The 20,352-nt window shown below is 47.4% G+C and overlaps 1 protein-coding gene across 1 annotated transcript in view; it reads left to right on the forward strand.

The window, feature by feature from the left end:
- The first annotated feature begins 1,261 nt into the window (after positions 1 to 1,261).
- The window catches only part of DUSP10 (dual specificity phosphatase 10), a 39,961-nt gene continuing 20,870 nt past the window's right edge, over positions 1,262 to 20,352 (forward strand). Inside the window, exons 1-2 of the mRNA XM_008685686.2 lie at positions 1,262 to 1,495; positions 3,683 to 4,536. Coding sequence (XP_008683908.1) covers positions 3,726 to 4,536 — 811 coding nt within the window. The 5' untranslated portion in view covers positions 1,262 to 1,495; positions 3,683 to 3,725. The remainder of the gene's footprint in view (positions 1,496 to 3,682; positions 4,537 to 20,352) is intronic.

The following is a 20,352-nucleotide window of genomic DNA, read 5'->3' on the forward strand; positions in this document are numbered from 1 at the left end:
AAAAAAAAAAAAAAAAAAAAAAAAGTCTGGAAAACCCAGAGGGGCGGTGCCGCCTCCTCGACGCTCCGCTGGCTACACTCGATATGGTTATTTACACTCAGCTCCAGCTCCCTTCCGCCAGCGGCCGTGTTCCAGAAGCGCCGGGCTGGCTGTCCTCGGCTCGCCTGGGGCCTTGCAGGGCGGCGGGGCGGCTGCCGAGGGCGCGGGAAGGCGGGCGGCGGGGCGGCTGCCGAGGGCGCGGGAAGGCGGGCGGCAGGCCAGGCGCGGGGACCCTGCGCGCCCGGCGGGAGACGCGGCCCCGGGGGTGTGGCGAGCGCAGGGTGAGACCCGCGACGCCCGGCCTAGTGGGCGCACTCCCTGCCGCTTCTGGCCTGGTCCCAGGCCGCCGCCGCCTCTGAGCAGCGGTCCGCAGCGCCGCCTTCGTACTCCCGGCCGAGCCCCGGGAAGCGGGCGGGGGACGGCGGGGGCGTGACCGGGGCGCAGATGCAAGCGAGCCAGAGGGCGCCGCGCCGCTGCCTTGCGGGGTAGCAATAGGGCAATCGGAGGGGCAGCGACATCTGCGGGCGGGCGGCCGACGCTTCCCGGCGGCGCGGAGCGGAGCGGGGCGGTCCGAAGACGCGGGGCACAGCTTGGCTGGGTGGGCCTCGCTTCCCGGGGACGGACGGCCGGTTCGCCGGCTGCGCCCGAGCCTCGGCCCCCAGCGCGTGGCCGGTCCTCGCGGGCCGGTGCAGAAGCGACGCCCCTGGCTGCGCGCTCAAGTCGGTCTCACCGCAGGTGGCTCGGCAACGTCTGTGAATCTCGGGGTTAGGGTTTGTCAGAGCACCTCGAGCGACTCGGAGAACCCGGTTTCCCCACTGGGGACGGCGACTGTTCTTGTTTCTTGCCTTTAGAAAGTTACTCCGACACTTTAGACCTTCCGTCCCGAGTAAGAAGGAAAAAGAAGGCGCGATCTGCCCCCGGGCCAGGGGGCTTAAAAGGGATCGGGGCAAAGGGACAGGGCGGGTTTTAAGCCCGAGCGGCGAGTCCGGCCCATTGACACTTCAGCCCCGGAAAGGGTTAACTGCATCCAGCTGGTTCGGTTTACATGTAAATAGAGAGCAGCTGCTCCGCGCGGGCCCCGGCTGGCCCTTTTAAGTTTTTGATTGGTTGCCAATGACATCACCGCCCGTGTTATAACACCGAGGACTGGGAGCAGCGTCGGATAAACCCTCCTTAAAGAGACGAGGCCACGCCCCCGGCCCCTCCCCCTCGGCTGTCCATTGGCCGCGGGCCGCTGTGAGGTAGCGGTCGGCTTTCTCCAGATTCCTATTGGCCCAGCGTGCCGTCGGTCGGCAGCCGGCCCGCCCCCTCAGAACCTTACATTTACAGTGTAGCAAAAGAGAAAGTAACTATGTTGCTGCTGGAGATCAATGAAGCCGAGTGAATGGGGGCTGAATGGGCGAATCCTTAGCTGAAGCGGAGCGCCAGATGGTGGAGGGCTACACTTATTTATGAAGTAAGTGGAAGTCACCGCGGCTACTCCTGGGAGTCTGGGAGTGTAAGGCGGTGTGAATGTGAGTGTGAGTGTGTGTGAGTGATGCGATGCTCACGGGGGAGCCACAGCAGGTGAGGTTATAGGGTTCCGGCTGTTGGCTCATGCTGCCCTGTGCGTTTACTCTCTCTGCAGTCTGCTTGGATTTGGGGAGAAGAAAAAAATGAGGTTTGTTGGGATGCTTTGCGGCAGTTTTAAATGCCAGGGACTTGTTAGTGCGCTGTGTTGTGAAGGGGGATAAGCGCCCAGGAGTGGGGAAGTAGCATTCTCTAACGACTTAATTTTCTTTCCAGCCCCTGCCTAGAGGTGGAAGGACGACTAGCAAGGAAGAGGGGATAGCTTAGTGTTTCTCTGGGAGGTTTCCTGGGCCAGTCTGGATGCTTTCACGGGCAATATATACTCCCGACCCTCTGCTGCAGGGATGCAGATCTCTTTATACACTCCGGGCGTGAGTGTGTGTGCGTGCGTGTGTGTGTGTGTGTGTGTGTGTGTGTGTGTGTGAGCCGCGCTCTCCGTGTGGAGGTGGGGGTCCCAGCCTGTGTCTCCGCGAACACGCTTATGCGTCCCTCGCAAAGGAAATGGGCTGTTGATCCTGGGACGTACCCTACCTGGTAACACAATAGCAAAGACTTTCACCGCTTGGTCCAGCTGGGAAACAGTTATAGCTTCTGGAATAGTACTTGCTCTTCAAAAAAATACTACGCAAGGGAGGGAGGGAGCGGGGGAGGGAGGGAAAGGGTGGGAGGGAGGGAAGGGGATGAATCCTCCTCTCCCATCTAAAGGTGGGTGAGAGAAACCTGAGCCGGTAGGATCTGTGGACGTGTCGGGTGCGTGTCTCTGTGTGTATGCGTGTGCGCGCGTGTGTGGATTCTGCTTGTGACACTGGCTCTGTGTCAGAGAACGGTGACGGTCGTGTGTAGACGGATGATAGATGACATTTTTCCAGACATCTCTTAAAGTTCGTTTAGGTGAGCGACTCTTGCATGGGGTTTGGTTTCTTTTCTCTGAGCATGTCTAATAGAAGAGGAACCAGTAGGGTCGGGTTGTAAAGTGCCCCTGTGCCTATGGGAAGCAGGGAACTGTTCCTTTGCAGGAGCCCTCTCAGGAGACAGGAGGCGAAGCCAGTGGGCAACACTTCACTGCCCCGCTAATTGGGAAGTCCTTTCTTTGGAATTCATCCTCTTCAAGGGGTGGGGGTCTGTCTGGGGGGGGGGACTGAAATATTGTACGCAGTGCCTCCCTCCCATTGAGAGAAGCTCTGGGATGCATAGTCTCTGCCAATAGGGAACTGAAAGAGGGAGCAGAGTCGAAGTGGTCCTTTCCTTAAAGGCAGGAGTGTGGGGTGGAGGAGAGGGGGGGAGATGAGGTGGGCAGCAAAGGAGCAAAGGTGATGGATCTGCCAGGATTGGGGGTTCCCAGACCCGGTCCCTTGGCCTGAGGCTTTGTTTCAGGACATTTTGTTTGTAACAAAAGGGGAAATGCAGATTAATTTATAAGAGACTAACAGGAAACATGGGAGGTTTTAATATGACTGTGTTGTGCTTTTCAAAGGAATGCAAAGCAAGAATAGCTCCTAGTTAAAAAGATTGACTTAGGGGGATACTTTCATTCTGATTTACAGAAAGTTGCCATCCGCCCCGATGTATATTTAGCTGCTGCATATTTCGGTGAGCCATGCCAGCGCTCATGGTCATTCCGTTGCCTTTGCAGTGGGTGAAGGAATTAAACGGAAAGTATGCAAGGGTGGATAAGTGGGTCTTAGATGGTTGCACTATGCTTCTGCCCAGGAGATGAGGCCCAGAATAGATTTTTCTTAAGAGCCTTCCTTTCTGTCTTCAGCTTTTCTGATTCTTTGTGCTTGTACTTCCTCCGAGGCTGAACTTTGACGTAGGTCCATGAGAGGTGGTTCATCAACATTTGTGTAGACCCTACATGGAACCTTAGACTTAGTCGCCAAATAGGTGGGGGCTCTCAGGTTGACATCCTCTTCGAATCTATAAAGATGAGTTTCGGGCTTTGAGAGTGGCATGATAAAGGACCCTTAGGACAACTTCACGCAGAGGGATGCAAAGACCTCTCCTAGGGTTTGGATCAGACTGCCTTTTGTGTCACGTGACTTTATTCTCTCTTTCCCCCTCCCCTTCTTTACAGACTGTCTTGAGTTCTTCTTCAATTGCCAGTTTTCAGCCTCCTCATGCCTCCGTCTCCTTTAGACGACAGGGTAGTAGTGGCACTGTCTAGGCCCGTCCGACCTCAGGATCTCAACCTTTGTTTAGACTCTAGCTACCTTGGCTCTGCCGCCCCAGGCAGTAACGGCCACCCTCCTGTCATTGCCACCACCGTCGTATCCCTCAAGGCTGCGAATCTGACGTATATGCCCTCATCCAGCGGCTCTGCCCGCTCCCTGAATTGTGGGTGCAGCAGCGCCAGCTGCTGTACTGTGGCAACCTACGACAAGGACAGTCAGGCCCAAACCCAAGCCATCGCCGCTGGCACCGCCACCACCGCCATCGGAACCTCTCCCGCCTGCCCTGCCAACCAGATGGTCAACAGCAATGAGAATGCAGGCCCTTTAAGTCCATCAGGTGGGGTGGGCAGCCCTGTGGCAGGGACCCCCAAGCAGCTAGCCAGCATCAAAATAATCTACCCCAATGACTTGGCGAAGAAGATGACCAAATGCAGCAAGAGTCACCTGCCGAGCCAGGGCCCCGTCATCATTGACTGCAGGCCCTTCATGGAGTACAACAAGAGTCACATCCAAGGAGCTGTCCACATTAACTGTGCCGATAAGATCAGCCGGCGGAGACTGCAGCAGGGCAAGATCACTGTCTTAGACTTGATTTCCTGTAGGGAAGGCAAGGACTCTTTCAAGAGGATCTTTTCCAAAGAAATTATAGTTTATGATGAGAATACCAATGAGCCGAGCCGAGTGATGCCCTCCCAGCCACTTCACATAGTCCTCGAGTCCCTGAAGAGAGAAGGCAAAGAACCTCTGGTGTTGAAAGGTAATGCCCCTGTTCCCCTCCCAAGCACAGTCCTGGTTAGCCTGGGTTCACTTTGGGTGTTGTCTAGAAGTACCAGCGTTCTCCTTGCCTTGGCCCCCTGAGACCAAAATAGATTTTCTTCTTCTTGTCTTCCCTTCTTTTGCCCTTAACTATTTTGCTGTGGTGAGAAAAGGCAGTCACATTGAACTGGAAGCCGGAAGACCTGGGTTCTGTGCTCTTCTCATTTGCACTGTGTGAGCATTTCACCTCTCTGAGACTGTTCTCTCACCTTTTAGAACGGCTGTGTACCACCGGATGGTATCTCAAGTCATAGCTGGTCTGGTAGCTCTCTTCCAACTGGTAACCAGTTGGAAAGTTATCGTTTCTCAGATTTCACCAAAGTCGATGAGCGGAGGAAGCAGCAACTATGGCGAACTTACAAGTTAACCTCCCGGTCCCAGGGCCTCTATGCGCAATCTTCTTTCTCACTGCTCTGACCAGCTTAGCTTTTAGATGGTTTATGAAGTGACCGTCAAGAAGTGCAGAGATCTTACTGTAAGGTCCCCCAAAAGTGTAAGTGTACCAACAACATCCATTCTTCTGCTAAAGCTCCAAGGGGACAGAGACAGTTTTAGGAAACACTCCTCAACCTGTGTTCTTTCTGGCCTCATCTGACAACCATTGGCATCGTGGCTCCTCCCAAGATGGGGTGGTGGGTCACTTGGCCCCTTACACTGAATGCAGAATAACTCTCATGTCAGTGTTGCTGAGTCCTGGCAGGAAGAATTAATTACCCACTGTTTTCTGAGCTCCTTCCACACAGTGTTGCCTAACATAGCAGGGGGAGCCTTCATCTCCTGTCTATCCAACTCACTCCTCTTTGCCCTCAGATATTGTCCTTTGGGACACTACATACCACTCTTTCTCTTTGGTGTCTTCTGTCCTTTGATGGCAGTGAGAGATCATCATCTTCTCTCTTCCCTTCTCTTCTCTTCTCTTCTCTTCTCTTCTCTTCTCTTCTCTTCTCTTCCCTTCCCTTCCCTTCTCTTCTCTTCTCTTGTGTTTTGAGCTAAGGTACACAGTTTCTGGGCCCCATCACCACCAAGTCTCCTGACGTGTGTTGATCAAAGGTATTGCTGTGTTCCTTCAAAAACCTTGCATATTTAATTGCAGTAGGCCATTGGGATGAGCAAGTCCATTGTTTGGTCTTCGTGTGACAGCCCTGCCATTCTCCTTCTTGTCTTCCCAGTGATGTAGTCTGCCTTTTGTTAAGTAGTGTTTTTGGAAATATGGTTCTGAATTACTTTGATAAATTCCACCACCCCCCATCCCATCCCCTCCTGCTGTCCCCGAGCATGCTCTCATTGGGCTCAGCTGCCACAAAGGAACCACTTTTCTTAGGGGTGGTAGGCTCTGGTGGGAGGGAGAACATGATGGAGGTCATATCCAGAGAGTTTCAGCAGGACCCGGGTATTTTTGTTGTGGTTGATGAGTTTTCTTAGGGTTATAGACACATTCAGATTTCCTCTGTGTAGCTCTGTATTTTATTGTTTTCTATTCTTGTTTGGTTGACTTTGAGTGACTCCCAGTAGGCTTACCCAGCTAGTGTTCTCTCACCATGGTCTTGGCTTGTTTTGTCTTTTTCAGATGAGAAAATACAATCCACAAATTTCTCATTTGTAATAGTTTGTCTTGGGGAGCAAAGAGAGAGGGTAACCAGTGGACTTATGGGTCATCTCTTTGCTCATGTGGAGTAGATATTAAGAAAAAGCAGACCTTTGTGTCTATATGATTTGAGGACAGGCATCAAACAATACAAATTAAGATGACCCTGGACTTGAACATGAGGGTGATTCGGAGGAATTGGAGATCTTACCCTCTCGTTTGCAGTGGACATTGTTGTGTTTGGGGGTGGCGTGTCAATCGCTGGGAAATGAATCTCCCTGGTGCTCCTGATGAAAGTGGGGTGCCTCCCCTGTGGATGCAGCTGAGAGTCTGGGCAGCCTGGGCTTGTTCCTCAGTGTCAGTGAAGTAAGATTGCCTCAGTGGGGCGGGGCCGGACATGCTGCTGACCTCACCACTGGGCACCCCGGGCGGCCGCGGTGAGGGCTCGTCATTTTCGGGTTGGTGAGACACAGCGGCGGTCGACCTGGAAGACGCACTGGTGGTAGAGGTTGGATTATTTGTAGCTTTTGGGGCTTTTTCTTCAAATATCTGGGAATTTGATTGACACTAGACAGTTCAGGAGCAAAGGGGTCCGTAATTTAATTTATTTACTATTGTCGTCATTATTATTTTCGTCTCTTCTGGGGGAATGGCTTAAACTTGGGACCAAGATGGGAAGGAAAGGAGAGCGATCATAATTAGAACACCCCTAGCTACCCTTTCATCTGGGTATACCAAAGGCTAATACCATAGCACCATGGAGGTCGAAGAATGGGGTGGGCATCTCTCAGAAGGCATGGCCAGCGACTTCTCCCAAGTTCTTGAGTGGGTCAAGCAGACCATTCTGGTCTGGCTTCTCTGCTGAGGTTTATTATACTAATCCCCACCCTGGATGATGCAAGATTTTATTTTAGCAAAGCGGTAGTGGTAGCGGTACCATTTTGGAATGAGTGATTTTTTTTGCAGGGAAGCTATGGTGATAAAGGTAGTTGGAATCTAAGGTAGATACTTCGAAGGCCTCATTAATTTATCTTCAGAGATTTCAGTACAATCTTGGGTAATTTAGGGATGGCCCAACTGATTCTCTGGTTTATGTTTGTAAACACCGGTTGCTACCCTCCCCTGTCCAAGTCTTATGTCCCCCTGTGTCAATGCCATGTTCTCCATTTTTGGTACTGCCTGTCAAGTAGAGTGGCCGCTCAGTTACCGTTTTAGTAATGCTGTGTCAGGCTGGGAAGAAACTGATCAGAGGCGCAGAAGCCCCTGGGATTAAGTTACTGTTCTAATTTACAGTCCCCTCCCTGTTGTGACCTATGTCTGAATCCACGTTTTATTCTCATCTTCCGAAGAATAAATGGCATCAGACCAGCGCTTCTACTCCTCCTGGTGAAAATGATCCAAATGTGTAAATATTTAGGGATTTGCAGAGTCTGAGAGAGAATTACAGTCTGTTTTACCCCAAGTTGATTTTCAGTGTGATTTCTAACCAAAATGAGTAAGAAGCCTAGACAGTTCTGGGCCTCCCATAAGGGAGAGCTACCATCTTTGTTTTGGTGTTTATAAGGTACCCTTTCTTTTCAGGAAGGCTGGATTCAGGAAAATAATTTACCATTTACCTGTGTTGGAAAAGATAGTCTGCTGCCACTTACCTCTTCCTTAAAGACCTCTATACCTTTAAAACTTCTATTACAAGAATTTTCAAATATATAGAACAGTAGAAAGTAGAAAAGCGTATAAAGAGCACTCATATACTTCTCACCCAGATTAAACAGTTGTTCATATTTGCCCTATTGCCTTTCTCTTCCTTTTTTGGTTGTTGAAGTATTTTATAGTAGAGGCCATATTTTGATGTACTCAGATATGTTTCAGGTTTGAAGTTACTGTTTTGGAATTAATCAGGCTGTGGCTCTTCTCTTAGGACAGTGCGGACAACATTTTCACTCAGTGCTTCAGTATCGGGTGCCCACTCCTGAGAGTTTTTCAAACTTAGGTTTCCACTGTGACTAGCTAGCTCTCAGGTCTGTGGAGAAGCGTCTCTCCCTCAGAGTGGGAGGGCTCGGGGCACCTCCTCGGGGGGCTACAGCTCCCCCTTCCACGTGGATATGTCAGGCCCGCGCCTGTAATGCTCTGTGCTGTCAGGAAACAAAGACTGAGGGGCCAGTTCAGTCTTCCACGGATCTGCTGCTGCGGGGTTCAGTGGGGAGCAGGGGAGAGACCATCACTTCAGGAGGCCGATCCATAGGGAAGATACGATAACACCGGGAACTGGATTTTTAGACTATAAAACCGTCCATCATGATTCCTGAGGAGTGAACCTCACAGAGTGCACATTCTTCCATAATCACAAAGGGTTCTGAAGAAACACTTACAGGCAGTACTGAGTTGGATGACAAAGGGAAAAGCTCTGCTCAATCATCAAGAGACCCCGCGAAAAGAGTCTCTTTCTGCTTTGTTTGTCGTGGGGGAACAACAGTCGTCCTCTTGTGTCTCAGGCTGTTAGGAGGAACTTTTTTAAAGATACGTGAAATAAAGACATACCTCCCATAGTCACAAACTTAGTGTTGTTATTCTAAGCCTCTGCTTAATATCCAAACATGCCAGACATTCGCCTTGTAGCAAATGGTGGAGAAATTCAGGCAGGATTTTGGATCTGGTCTGTCTGATTCTAGTCTTGGTCCCCTCTTACTAGTCACGCGCCTCTGGGCAAATTGCTTCATCCCTTACTTCCTTAATTCCCTTATTTATCAAAGAGGATGTAACAGCAGCTATGTCACAGTGTTAGTCTAGGAATCGAATGAAGTCATGTGTTCCAAGTGCCTAGACCAGTTTTCATACATGGTGAGGACTCACTCAATGTAGCTTCGTATTATCGTTACCATTGGTTGAGCAGAAATGATGGCGCCGGTATATAAGCCATGTGGGCTCCCCTTCCAAAGGAGCATAAGTAACAAGCTAGGTATAGCACAGTGTGTGTGTGTGTGTGTGTGTGTGTGTGTGTGTGTGTGTGTGTTGCTATGGCCTAAAAATAACTTGGTGACTGTTCCCTAATTTAAGTAGCATACGCTTGGAGTGCCAAGTAATTATAAAAACATGCTGGGTCAAGAGGCCCGAGTTCTTCGGGCATATCGTAGAATTATTTATTTGTAGGGGAATTTGTAAAAATGTGATGGTTAGTCTGTCCAACTAGTGTCCCATCACTCACTCATGAAAGTAGAAAACTATTAAGCTTCCCTTTTTCTGGCCTCTCATCCAGCTGATTTATTTTTAGAATAAGGATTATAGTCTGACTATAAAAGGGTAGGTGGAAGGAGGGGGGGGGAGTGTGCTTCATTTTCCAAAGTTCTCGAAGCTTTGAGTTGTGACGAGATGGCGTGTGAAGGAAAAAGGAGGGAACCGTGGGAAGGCCTGCTTGTTTCTGTAAGTGAGACCCGATCCTTTTCTCTGAACCGGTTCACAGTGGCCGGTACTCTGAGGTTTTGGCTCTTACTCTTCTGCTTCCTAATTAAAAGTAAGTGGAAAGGTGTAAGTGAACTCTCTCCCCCATCCCTGTCCTTGCTTTATCTGTCCTCATTCCCTGTGTGCTCAGCAAAGTGAGGTTTAGCCCACTTACACCTAAGTTCAAATCTAGGCTTTTCTGTTGACCAACTGTGGGTGTCCTTAGGGCGCTCAGGTCACCTCCCAGAGCCCCACTTGTTTCTCCAGTGTAAAAGAGGGAGAATTCTAGCATCACAGATGGACTGAGACAATGAAAATCAGGTGCCTGGCCCATAATGCTCAATAAAGCAGCCACTGGGCCCTGTTTCCCTTCCCCTATGCCCTTTCAGATCCTCTTAGGTTAGACATTGGTCAGCGCGGAGGATGGCAAGTTGTTCGAAGCATAGTACTATTGGAGCATGTTAATATCAACCACTTGTCCTTCCCAATTCAGATCAGTTAAGTTAACCATCTGGCCTGTCAAGGACAAGTTCAGGAAACTCCTTCCTGGCTGCAGTACGTAATGATTTTAGATTAGAAAAAGGAGGGTAAGGGAAGAGAGGTTTGACAAAAGCACGGGAGCAGAGACACTCTCTGCACGGCCTCTGGCGCACACACCCTCAGAAGCTATAGGTGTGAGCCTCGCACCAGAAGCCAAGCCAGCCCTGCTTCTTTAGACTCAGTGTTGGCAGCAGCCAGGCTCCTGCCCCAGCCTGGGGGAGCAGTTTGGGCATAAAAATGTGTCCGTTTGCAGTGCCTAGGTAATTGAATTCAAGTGGGTTAGACAAGGGTACACTCCGCACTAGGCATAGAAATTCTGATCCCAGGAGAGGTCTTCTCAGGTCCTTTGAACTTAAGCATCCCAGTTTTTAGAATAGGAAGGAATTTTAGAGCCCCCTAGTCCCAAGGTTGTCCCTGTCGGCTGCCCACTTGGATCCCCTGGGGCGACTTAAAACCTACAATGCTCAGTTCCCACCTCTGGAGATTCTGAATCAGTTGGTCTGGGCGTACAGCCTGTGTGGCAGGAGTTTTCAAAGCGTCCCCAGTGATTCTGACATGCAGCAAAGTTTGAGAACCATTGATCTAGTCCAGTTTTCTCATTATGCAGTTACTGAAATGGGCCTAGAGGGATTTAACTTGCCCAAGGTCACATGCATGATTAATTTTAGAGCCTGGGTCCTTAGTGCTAAAATAGGTCTTGCCAGGTTGATAGTGTGTGTGTGTGTGTGTGTGTGTGTGTGTGTATGTTTTATGTAATGATAACAATATCTAATGTATAGCATACAAATACGAGATACTATATTTAATTAATCATTTTTAGTATTGATACCCTTTTTGTTGAATTTTGAGATTTTAGTCCAGACCAGAGGGACCTAAGTCTAGGCTCTTTTAAAACCAGCAGCTCATGGTCCTGATATTTGCCTAGGTTCCGGAAATATAGGACAAGTATTAACATTGATTTAAACTCATCTTCTGGGGGAACTTAATGGTTTAAGAATGAGCTGGAAAACACATACAAAAATGCACCCTTGTACCCAAGTATCTCAGGTTTCTAGGGACTTTTCGATATGTTGGTCTCCGTGGAGGCACAGCCTGTGGGTAGAGGAGATTTCGTTCATTGGTTCAACAAATATTACTGATGTGTTCTGCGTGCGGGGCACTAGTTTTCAGGCTGGGGACTCTGCCCCCGGAACCCTTACAATCCAGATGCTAGAGTAAGAGCATATACAGACCAGACCAGTGTTCCACATCTTTCTGCCTTGGAGATCATGTGCCTGTTTGTATTCTCATCCTCTTGTCCTACACAGTCTAGTTCAGGGAGCGNCTCTAGGAGTGTTGTTCCCCTGGGAAGTACACGTCGGTGAGGCATTTAGCATTCCTTTCCTTTCCCTTGCAAGATAAAGTCTGGCTTTTTCTAAGCACATCTTCATGGGCCAACAGAATTTCTTTCCAAAGACTTGATCCAGAGAGAAATGATTTTTTTTTTAATTGTTGGTTTTTAATGCAAAAGCGAATATACATTCTCCCTCTGCCTTCGAAGCTCAGGGCTGACAGGCCCTCTCTGTACATTAGAGTGGAACTTTGTATTTGGACCTCACTAATTTTGGACATGTTGCTGATAGCAACACGGCTGGTGTTTATTTTTTCCCGCATGCTATCTATGAAAAGAGGGCATGCTAAGCAAACAAGCATTGTAAATGATACTTCTAAAGACAAGGTTTTAGCCTGCTCAGGAAAAAGAAAAAAAAAAAAAGTGTGCAAGTACAGTTAAAAACCGCTCTAGAAGACAGGACCGGGATAAGACACAAGTCTGTCATCTCAAAGCCTGCTTTATTGCCCCTGAACCATGTGGGTCCCTCTTGGGCAAAGTTTCAGTGGCTGCATTTCCATATACTATATACTATATAGTATAACCTTACTAATTCAGAAAAATTGGAGGGAAGAGAAAATGATGAGCATGAATCCCAGCCTGAATTTCCCCGTACCTTTAGAAATACACATTTTATACTGACGTTGATGTGTATTTTCTAATTATGAAGTCTTTGACTCTGAGATGTTTTCATCCATAAGCCAAAAGGAAGATAGTAGCCTCCTTTTTTTTTTCTGTCTTATGTCTGTTTCATCTATTATTACTTAAAGGTGTGGGGATATATATAAATATATATACATTCCACTCCTCTACCCCAGCAAGATGCCGGTTTTATGTGTAACTGAAAGGAAAGGAACGTTGAGCCTCTGCTCTTGGATCAGGAAATGAGCTGGGCAGCCCGGTACTTTCACAGAAGATAAAGGCCGTTACCCCCAGCCCTGCCTCGGGCAAAGTGCAAGATCACTAACAGGAAACAGAGGGTCTGTGGATTCATCAAATTATCTGTGTTGCCTTTAAGGGTTGACTTGCAGTGAACGCCTTGTCATTTTTTTTTTCACCCTCTAAGCCTCGAATTTCATGGAAAATAAAACCAGGCCAAACTTCCTCGGGGCTCCACCAAAGGGTCTCTTTTTCTTTGTTTCACCCTCCAGATGGGACCCCCGTTCGGCATCTGTTGCCCCCTTTCTCAACCAGGTAAACAGATAAAACTATCTGATCTAGGGGTCGCGCCCAGACCGTGCCCCCTTTGAGGCGCGTGAAACCTCTCGGGTTATAACAGGAGCTCAGCTGATCTTAGCTGGTGTCCGCAGGTGACCAGGCAGTCCCTGCTTTCTGGCCCAGCATCGCTTTCCAGTTTCCTTTATAGTTATTCTATGGAAGGACTCATCTCACATAGTGTGAATCACGGCCCCAAGGTCCACAACCACTGGACTAAACATGACCAGCTGTTGCTACTGGCAAGTGAAAAGAAAACAAGTGGGAGGAGCTGGGGGGGGCGGGGAGGGGCAGTGGAATAGAGGGAACAGAACAGGGCAAGGGCCAAGCATCCCCTTGGGGTCACAGTGACAGGACCTTCCAGGGCCTGGACTTGAGTCCTGAGTTCAAGACAGGGAGGTATTGTCATTAGCCATTGGAGTGTCTGCTTCCCTCTTAAAATAATAAGTCTAGACACAGACTTCTAAGGGGGAGGCGTTCTTGGAGGGATAGGGGCCATTTTCTTGGGTCTTGTATTTCTAGTCTTATTAAAATAGCACGTTTTTATGGTAAGACTTTAGAAGAAGGGTTTTATGGTTCTTAGGAAGTGATATTTTAATCTGACAGCAGAACACCATTTAATCACATACAGCCACTCTGGGTCTGGCCAACCTGTCATCCCTGAAATTAAAAAATTATTTTTCAGTAGTCTGGGAAGTTGGGCATGGGGCTGTCATATCTGTGTCTTATTTTGTTCTCAGCGCAGCTTCGTGAGAAAGGCTATAGACCCCCGGTTTTACGGGGAACAGACTCAACGTGCTCTCCCATGTTATTAACCAGTGAGTTCGTGAACAAGCATGGAACCCCAGTTCTGAGGACGTTGAGGCAAGTTCCTTCCAAGCTGGCCACGTGCTCATTTATAAGTGAGCTTTAGATCTCATGCCTTATGGTTGCTTTAAATGTGCTTTATCTCTGGGGTGCTGTAAGTTACATTACCTCCCCCTCCCCTCTGTTTTCTTGTATACCCTCAGTTGAAAATGCCATCGCTAAGAAAATTGGCCCACTCTGTGTCCTCAGAGAAGAGCTGTCTTCCCCGTGACCTCGCTCTGAATTACATCTCAGCTTTTGGCAACTTCAAACTTTGGTGACGGCAGAGGCTTTTAAGGAGTAACAGATTGAATAAAGAAACTTTGAAAACTGCAATAACTATATCTAACATTTATGAAATGTTTATTATATACCGGACTCGGTGCTCGAAGCATTATGTCTCATGATAACGCTCTAGCTTTTACGGGAGTGACTGAGACGCAGAGAGGTCCAGGCCCTTGTCCAAGGTCATTCAGCTGTTAGAGCCTGGCCCCAGCACGGTTGTGCTTCTGCTGTGTGCATTTTCAATGTAGAGAACCTTCAGCTGCATTCTCCTAGTAGCCTGTGGATATGGGGGTGCTATTGCTTCTGCACATTTTAATATATTCACTTTCTAGAGGGGAAATTAGATGAGCAGGAAAGAAGATAGGTACAAAGTTAGATGTAGTGAGTAAGAAGAATGTATGATGGCATATGTGATACGATGTATGGTATGAGATGATGTCTGACGACATCCCTAAGACTCTACCACTCAAAGGATTGCTTTATAGTCATTACCCATTCTATTAGTGTGGATAATAACATTAACTATAGTTTTTTTTCCCCTTAATTGTGTGAGGAAGGAATTTCTAATATGGTTATCATTTTCCTTTGAGAAAGTTAATTCTCTGAAATAAGAGAATTATTTTTCTCTTCTGCTTTCTTCTCCTTTCTTATCTTTCTTCTCCTTTCTACAACCTAAGCCTACAAGTACAGCTCAGATCGTTAGGGAGTATGGCAGGGATGGACCCTAGAAAAAGTCTAACTGATGTCCTTGAAGGCTAGCAGAACAGACCCCTGGGAACCTGGGCCAGAAGCAGCATTCCTTCAGGCAGAATTATTGAGCATTTTTTCCAACAGTCCCATTTTACAGATGTGGACACTGATGACTTACCCGAGAGCATCTCAGGAGCTCGGAGCAGAACTGGCATAGAATCCATGTTTCCTCACTCTCTCGATTCAGTCATTTGTTGTAACCCCAGTGGCAGTGTAATCCTTTGGTTTGCATCTGAATTGTTATCAAATAAGAGAATCTTGGGGGTCCACATGTTTGGCCAGATCACTCCATGTTTTTGTTCCCTTTCCCTTTGTAGTGAGCTTAGTAAGTGTTTTCTCAATGAATCGTGCTGCTGACCTGTGTTTTTAGTTACTCTTCTTCAGAATTTAAATCTGTCCGAGCACACCAAGTGTAGTAGGGAGGTTAACCACACGGATTCTAGAGCCAGACTGCTGAGCTTGAATTCTGAGTTTGCCGCTTATTAGAAGCATGAACTGGAGTGCATTAAATTTGGTGTGTCTCAGTTTTCTTATCCATAAAATGGGGACGGTAAGGATACTTTCCTTAAATTAGACAACACATGTACAAGTGCTTTGAACAGTGCCAGACACGTAACGACTAGCATTTATTAAAAATGTCCTGTAATTATAATATGAAATAGCGACAAGAATAATTCCTCATTATCTGTTTATGTCCAGGGGCTATATGAGTGATATAATTCAGAAAAATGAATCGACATTGCCCCTGGTACAATGTAAATAGAAACAACTCCTTGATGCTCGGTGGATTTTGGTTTCAAGGTTTGGAAAAACCCAGTGGGGTGGATACATAAGTACATCTGTACTTTTTTCTGAATCAGTGCCATACTGGAAAATTGTAGACTATTTCTCTGTAAAGAAATCTTATAAAATTAAGTCTCAGCAAAGACTCAATTATATACCCATTGTTGGAATATCAAGAAAATTTTAGAAAGGAGAAAACAGATGATATACTCATCCCCCTGCCTGGCCTAGTTTCATTTTTACATATTCTCTTCATTCTTTACCCATATATGTGCATATTTTGCAGAGTTTATCATATGGAAACTGAAATTCATTTTCACTTTATATTGAATGTAGTTTTGCTTCCCTCCTCACCATCAGATTTTCTTTTAATGTTATAACATGTCTTATTTTATGCATTCCTCACATTTTACTTAACTAATCTGCCTATCAATGACGTTAAGATTATTTCCAAGTTTTTGATCTTATAAGAGAAACCTCTTGAGGGAATCCCTTATCTGGAATCTTCTTCACCGCCGCCCCCAACCCCCCACCTTGAGGAATGGAGGCTAGGGCCAGCTACCTTGGCTTTATAGTGGGCATTCCTGCTTTTCTCTCCAGAATAGGAGAACCAACTACCCAGCAAAGTTACTGATTTTTAGGGAAGTCTCGTGGTCCTTGATCGTAGGTCTCCACACGCATCTCAGCTGGGTGTGCAGCCCAGGTCCCCGCATAAGGCGTGTGTTGTAAACCTTGGGCTTCTGCTTGGGCGGGCCGAGCGAGGAAGTGTGGAGACGCCACTCAGCACTATTAAGAAACAGAAGCCGTTGTGGAAGTGGACGATCGGGCAGGGCCAACACCACCTTGTTTCATACATATGAGTCACCCCGGTTTCACGCTGCTGCTAAGACACTCTAAAAGGGACATCATTACAATAACAGCACAAAGAGTTCGACTTTGTGAGATGCTGAGTAATACGTGTTTCTGGGTTCCCCCTGCACCCCTTTACAAACCCTGGGGTTTTAGGGTACTGTTGAAGTCTTCTGAGTATTTAAGCAAATGCAGTCAAAAGAATACACCAGAATGGAGACACAATTCCCATTGGTTCTTTTAACCAAATTGAGGTAAAATGCCCTTTAAATAGGAGCTAATTCTCTGACAGATAATTAGCTTGTCTTCCTTGATAAGGTATGTGAATTGGATTGCATTTATTATAATTAATCTTGCATATTATGTAAAAATGCATTCGTCTGCCCTTATTAGGTGGATCTCTTTATTCCTAGCTTGAGGGTGGCTGGCACCCCTCCCCCCACCCTAACTCCAGTGAGAATTGAAGGAATTGGATGCATGTCAGGGTGTTGGGCAGTTCTCCCTTACCAAAGTTGGGACCCACAGCTGAATGTGGGGCACCACCATTAAAAGAGACAGAGCTTTCATATTAATAGCTGCATCGTTTCAAAAAAAAAGAACCCTCGAGAATGTTTTAGGGCCTGAGAATCAGATGCTACAAAGCTGCCCGAATACCTGCCTGGAAATCAGTCCCCTAGTAGTGGGATTCTTCTGGGTTTACAGTGGGGAACTTTCTCCAGGGAGGGCAGGGTGGGGTGACTGGTTTGGTGCACTTAGCTGGTGGCTGTGCAGTGACTCTGGGAGGTGGCCCAGGGTGAGGAGGGGCTCCTCAGTGACTCAAGGAGCCTAAACTCCTCCCTGTGGTTTTTTTCCACCCCCCCCCCACTTCCTCCTTTGGCTGCCCGGCGCTTTGGGGCATCTTTTCCCATTGAAAGCTGTTGCCCACAGTCACTTGATTTTGCCCGTTTGAAATGTGGGTCGGGGAGATGAGGGAGCACGGGAATAAAAGAGCACGCTATGGATAATCTATCCGAGGGCCTCTCTACTCCAAGTTGAAGTGGTTCTTTTCCTGAGAAGAGAGGGGCTATTTTGTGTTCTATGGCGCTGACTGACACGGTGTGGCTTATGGCATCTTGGGGTTCGGTCATTTGCCACTGCCTCTACCTGTGTGAGGGCATGTGCACATATGCATATTTCAGTCCACATTTGTAAACGCGGAAGGTATGGCCCTGAGCTCTAATGCATTTAGTGGAAATAACAGCAGCTCTGATCTCTATCTTCGCTTCCAATATGGTAGCCAGGAGTCACGTGTGGCTCCTGAGCCTTTGAAATGGGACTAGTCCAAATGGAGATGTGCTGCATAGATAAAATACATACTGGATTTCAAAGACTTTGTGTAAAAAAAGAATGTAAAATATTTCATTAATAATTGTTTTAACATTGGGGCGCCTGGTGGCTTAGTTGGTTAAGTGTCTGACTCTTGATTTTGGCTCAGGGTCATGATCTCAGGGTTGTGAGATCGAGGGTTGTGAGATCGAGCGCCATGTTGGGCTCCATGCTGGATGTGGAGCCTGCTTAAGATTCTCTCTCTCCTTCTCCCTCTGCCCCTCCCATACCTCTCTCTCTCTCTCTGCCTCTCTCAAAAAACAAATGTCTTAGCATTGATTGCATGTTGAAATGATACTATTTGGGGCATGTTGAGGTAAGTAAAATATATTATTAATGTTAATTTTATCAGTTGCTTTTTACTTTTATAAATGCAGCTACTAGAAAAAAATTGTGTTACATAGTAGCTAGCAAATTTCTATTGAGTGGTGCTCATCTCTATATAATAATAACAGTATTATCATTATACGGATCTGCTTTTTAGATGAGGACACTGAAGCTGAGAGGGGTTCGATAAATTGCCCAAAATCACATAGCAGAAAGCCAAACTCAGAGCCATCTGACTCTGGAGCCCACACTCTTCCCCACTGCTGAACTGTATGATAGGGAATTTGTCTGGCCTTTGTCCTTGGTTCCTGGGTCATGAGCTCTAATCACACCTGAGCTTATGCTAATGAGATAGCTTATGCTAATAAGATAGCTTATGTTAATGAGATGGTTTACACTAATGAGATGTTTCAGAATAAGGGTGGGCCATCAGGAAGACAAACAACGTGATTAGAGGATGAGGGCTTTGTTAGTGGCCAGCCCTCTTCCTGGTAAGAAAGAAGGGCTGGAAATTGAGTTCAGTCATGTGATCAAGTGGTTCAGTCAATCAGGCCGATGTGATGAAACCCCAGCAAAAACTCTGAACACAAGAGCTCAGCTCAGCTTCCTGGTTCATGAACACGCTGATGTGCCGGGAGGGTGATGGGGTCCTCAGGGCATAGAAGCTGTGTGTTTAGGACCCTCCCAGACCTCGCTCTCTGTGTGTCCTCGTTTGGCTGGTTCTGATTTGTGTCCTTTATAATAAAACTGTAAGAGTAAATACGGCATCTTCCAGAATTTTATGAGTCATTGTAGCAAATTATCCAGCCCGAGGGGGTGAGGGAATTCCAGAATTTTAGCCAGTTGGTCAGAAGTGTGGATGGCTGGGGAACTCCTGAACTTGTGGCTGGCGTCTGAGGTGAGGACAGTTTTGTTGGGGACTGTGGCCTTCACCTGTGGGGTCTGTGCCGCCTCTGTGTTGTCAGGGTCAGGCTCGTCCTGCAGCCTCACAAGAAGACATACCTTTCATCTGGATACATATTTTAGGGGCAAGGTGATTGGGAAAGTGAAGGACTGTAGCTTCACTTGCTTGTTTCCCTAACCCCACATCATGGGTGACAATGGCCAGTTCCATTCTAGACGTGTAAAATGACTCAGCCTTTGAGTCATTAACCACTAGCCAGTGCTTCTGACCACTAGGTTCAGCCTGGAGATGGGGAAGTTTCTGATACCACAGCTTGTACCCTGCAGCCTGCCACTCTCAGGGTCCCCTCTGTGTCCTCATTCTCTGGACAGCACCACATGCTGGTGGTAACGTACACATACGACATACCAGCACCTCCTTGATACCAGAGATTCTTAAATATTGATTTGGGGCGGAGTTCCTTATAAGAAACTGATACAGGGTGATGCTATGAGTAAGGAGTGTTTTTGTGGGGTATTTTTTAATAGTTTTCATTGTCTAGAACCATACTTTTTTTTTTTAAGATTTTATGTATTTATTTGAGAGAAAGAGAGCAAGAGGGAGAAAGAGCATGAGCGGGGTGAGGGGCGGAGGGAGAAGCAGGCTCTCTGCTGAGCGGGGAGCGGGATGTGGCCCTCGATCCTGGGACTCCAGGATCATGACCTGAGCCGAATGCAGACGTTGAACTGACTGAGCCACCCAGGCGCCCCTCATACTTTTGTGGTTCCATTACATTTCATAAACACTGAGTTCAAATCAGTTGTTGTCTTTTATTTGGAGGCTTTCGTTTGGATTTTTAAACCACGATCTTGTGTGTTTTATTTCTTTATTTTTGTTTGGTTTCTCCTTCTGTGCTTAAAATAGACACTGTCTCTTGCCTGTGGTCCTACTAACCATTACCCTTCTGTTCCTACTCAGGCCTGGCCCTTGTCCTGCAAGGCCTCTTAGGTCACCAGCTCCTAGAAAGTGGAGTCCTGCAAGGGCATCTTGGGGCGGCCCTCGAAGGCACATTTCTAAGAAAAGACAAACTTAAACTCTGTAGTGATTGCAAGGGAAGATTCCTTTACCAGTGAAAGTTAGGAATAAAACAAAAACAGTTCTACTGTTATAAAAGAGGTCTTTTTGAAGTGCCCAAGATGACTTGATTTCTATCTAACTTGGGCCAGTCCTGGGCACTCTTCATACTGCCCCTGTGCCCGGCTTGCTGTCCAGACCTGCTCACTTTCAAGGTCAGGGACAGTTAAACCTTGGGCAGCTCTCCCAGCCACTCTCAGTGAATGTGGAGTGTAAGTCAGTCCCAGTTTCTTTCTTTCTTCCTTCCTTCCTTCCTTCCTTTCTTTCTTTCTTTCTTTCTTTCTTTCTTTCTTTCTTTCTTTCTCTTTCTTTCTCTCTCTCTCTCTCTTTCTCTCTCTCTCTCTTTCTTTCTTTCTTTCTTTCTTTCTTTCTTTCTTTCTTTCTTTCTTTC

Source organism: Ursus maritimus, unplaced genomic scaffold (assembly GCF_017311325.1).
Source record: "Ursus maritimus isolate PB19 unplaced genomic scaffold, ASM1731132v1 scaffold_2, whole genome shotgun sequence".
Taxonomy (NCBI): domain Eukaryota; kingdom Metazoa; phylum Chordata; class Mammalia; order Carnivora; family Ursidae; genus Ursus; species Ursus maritimus.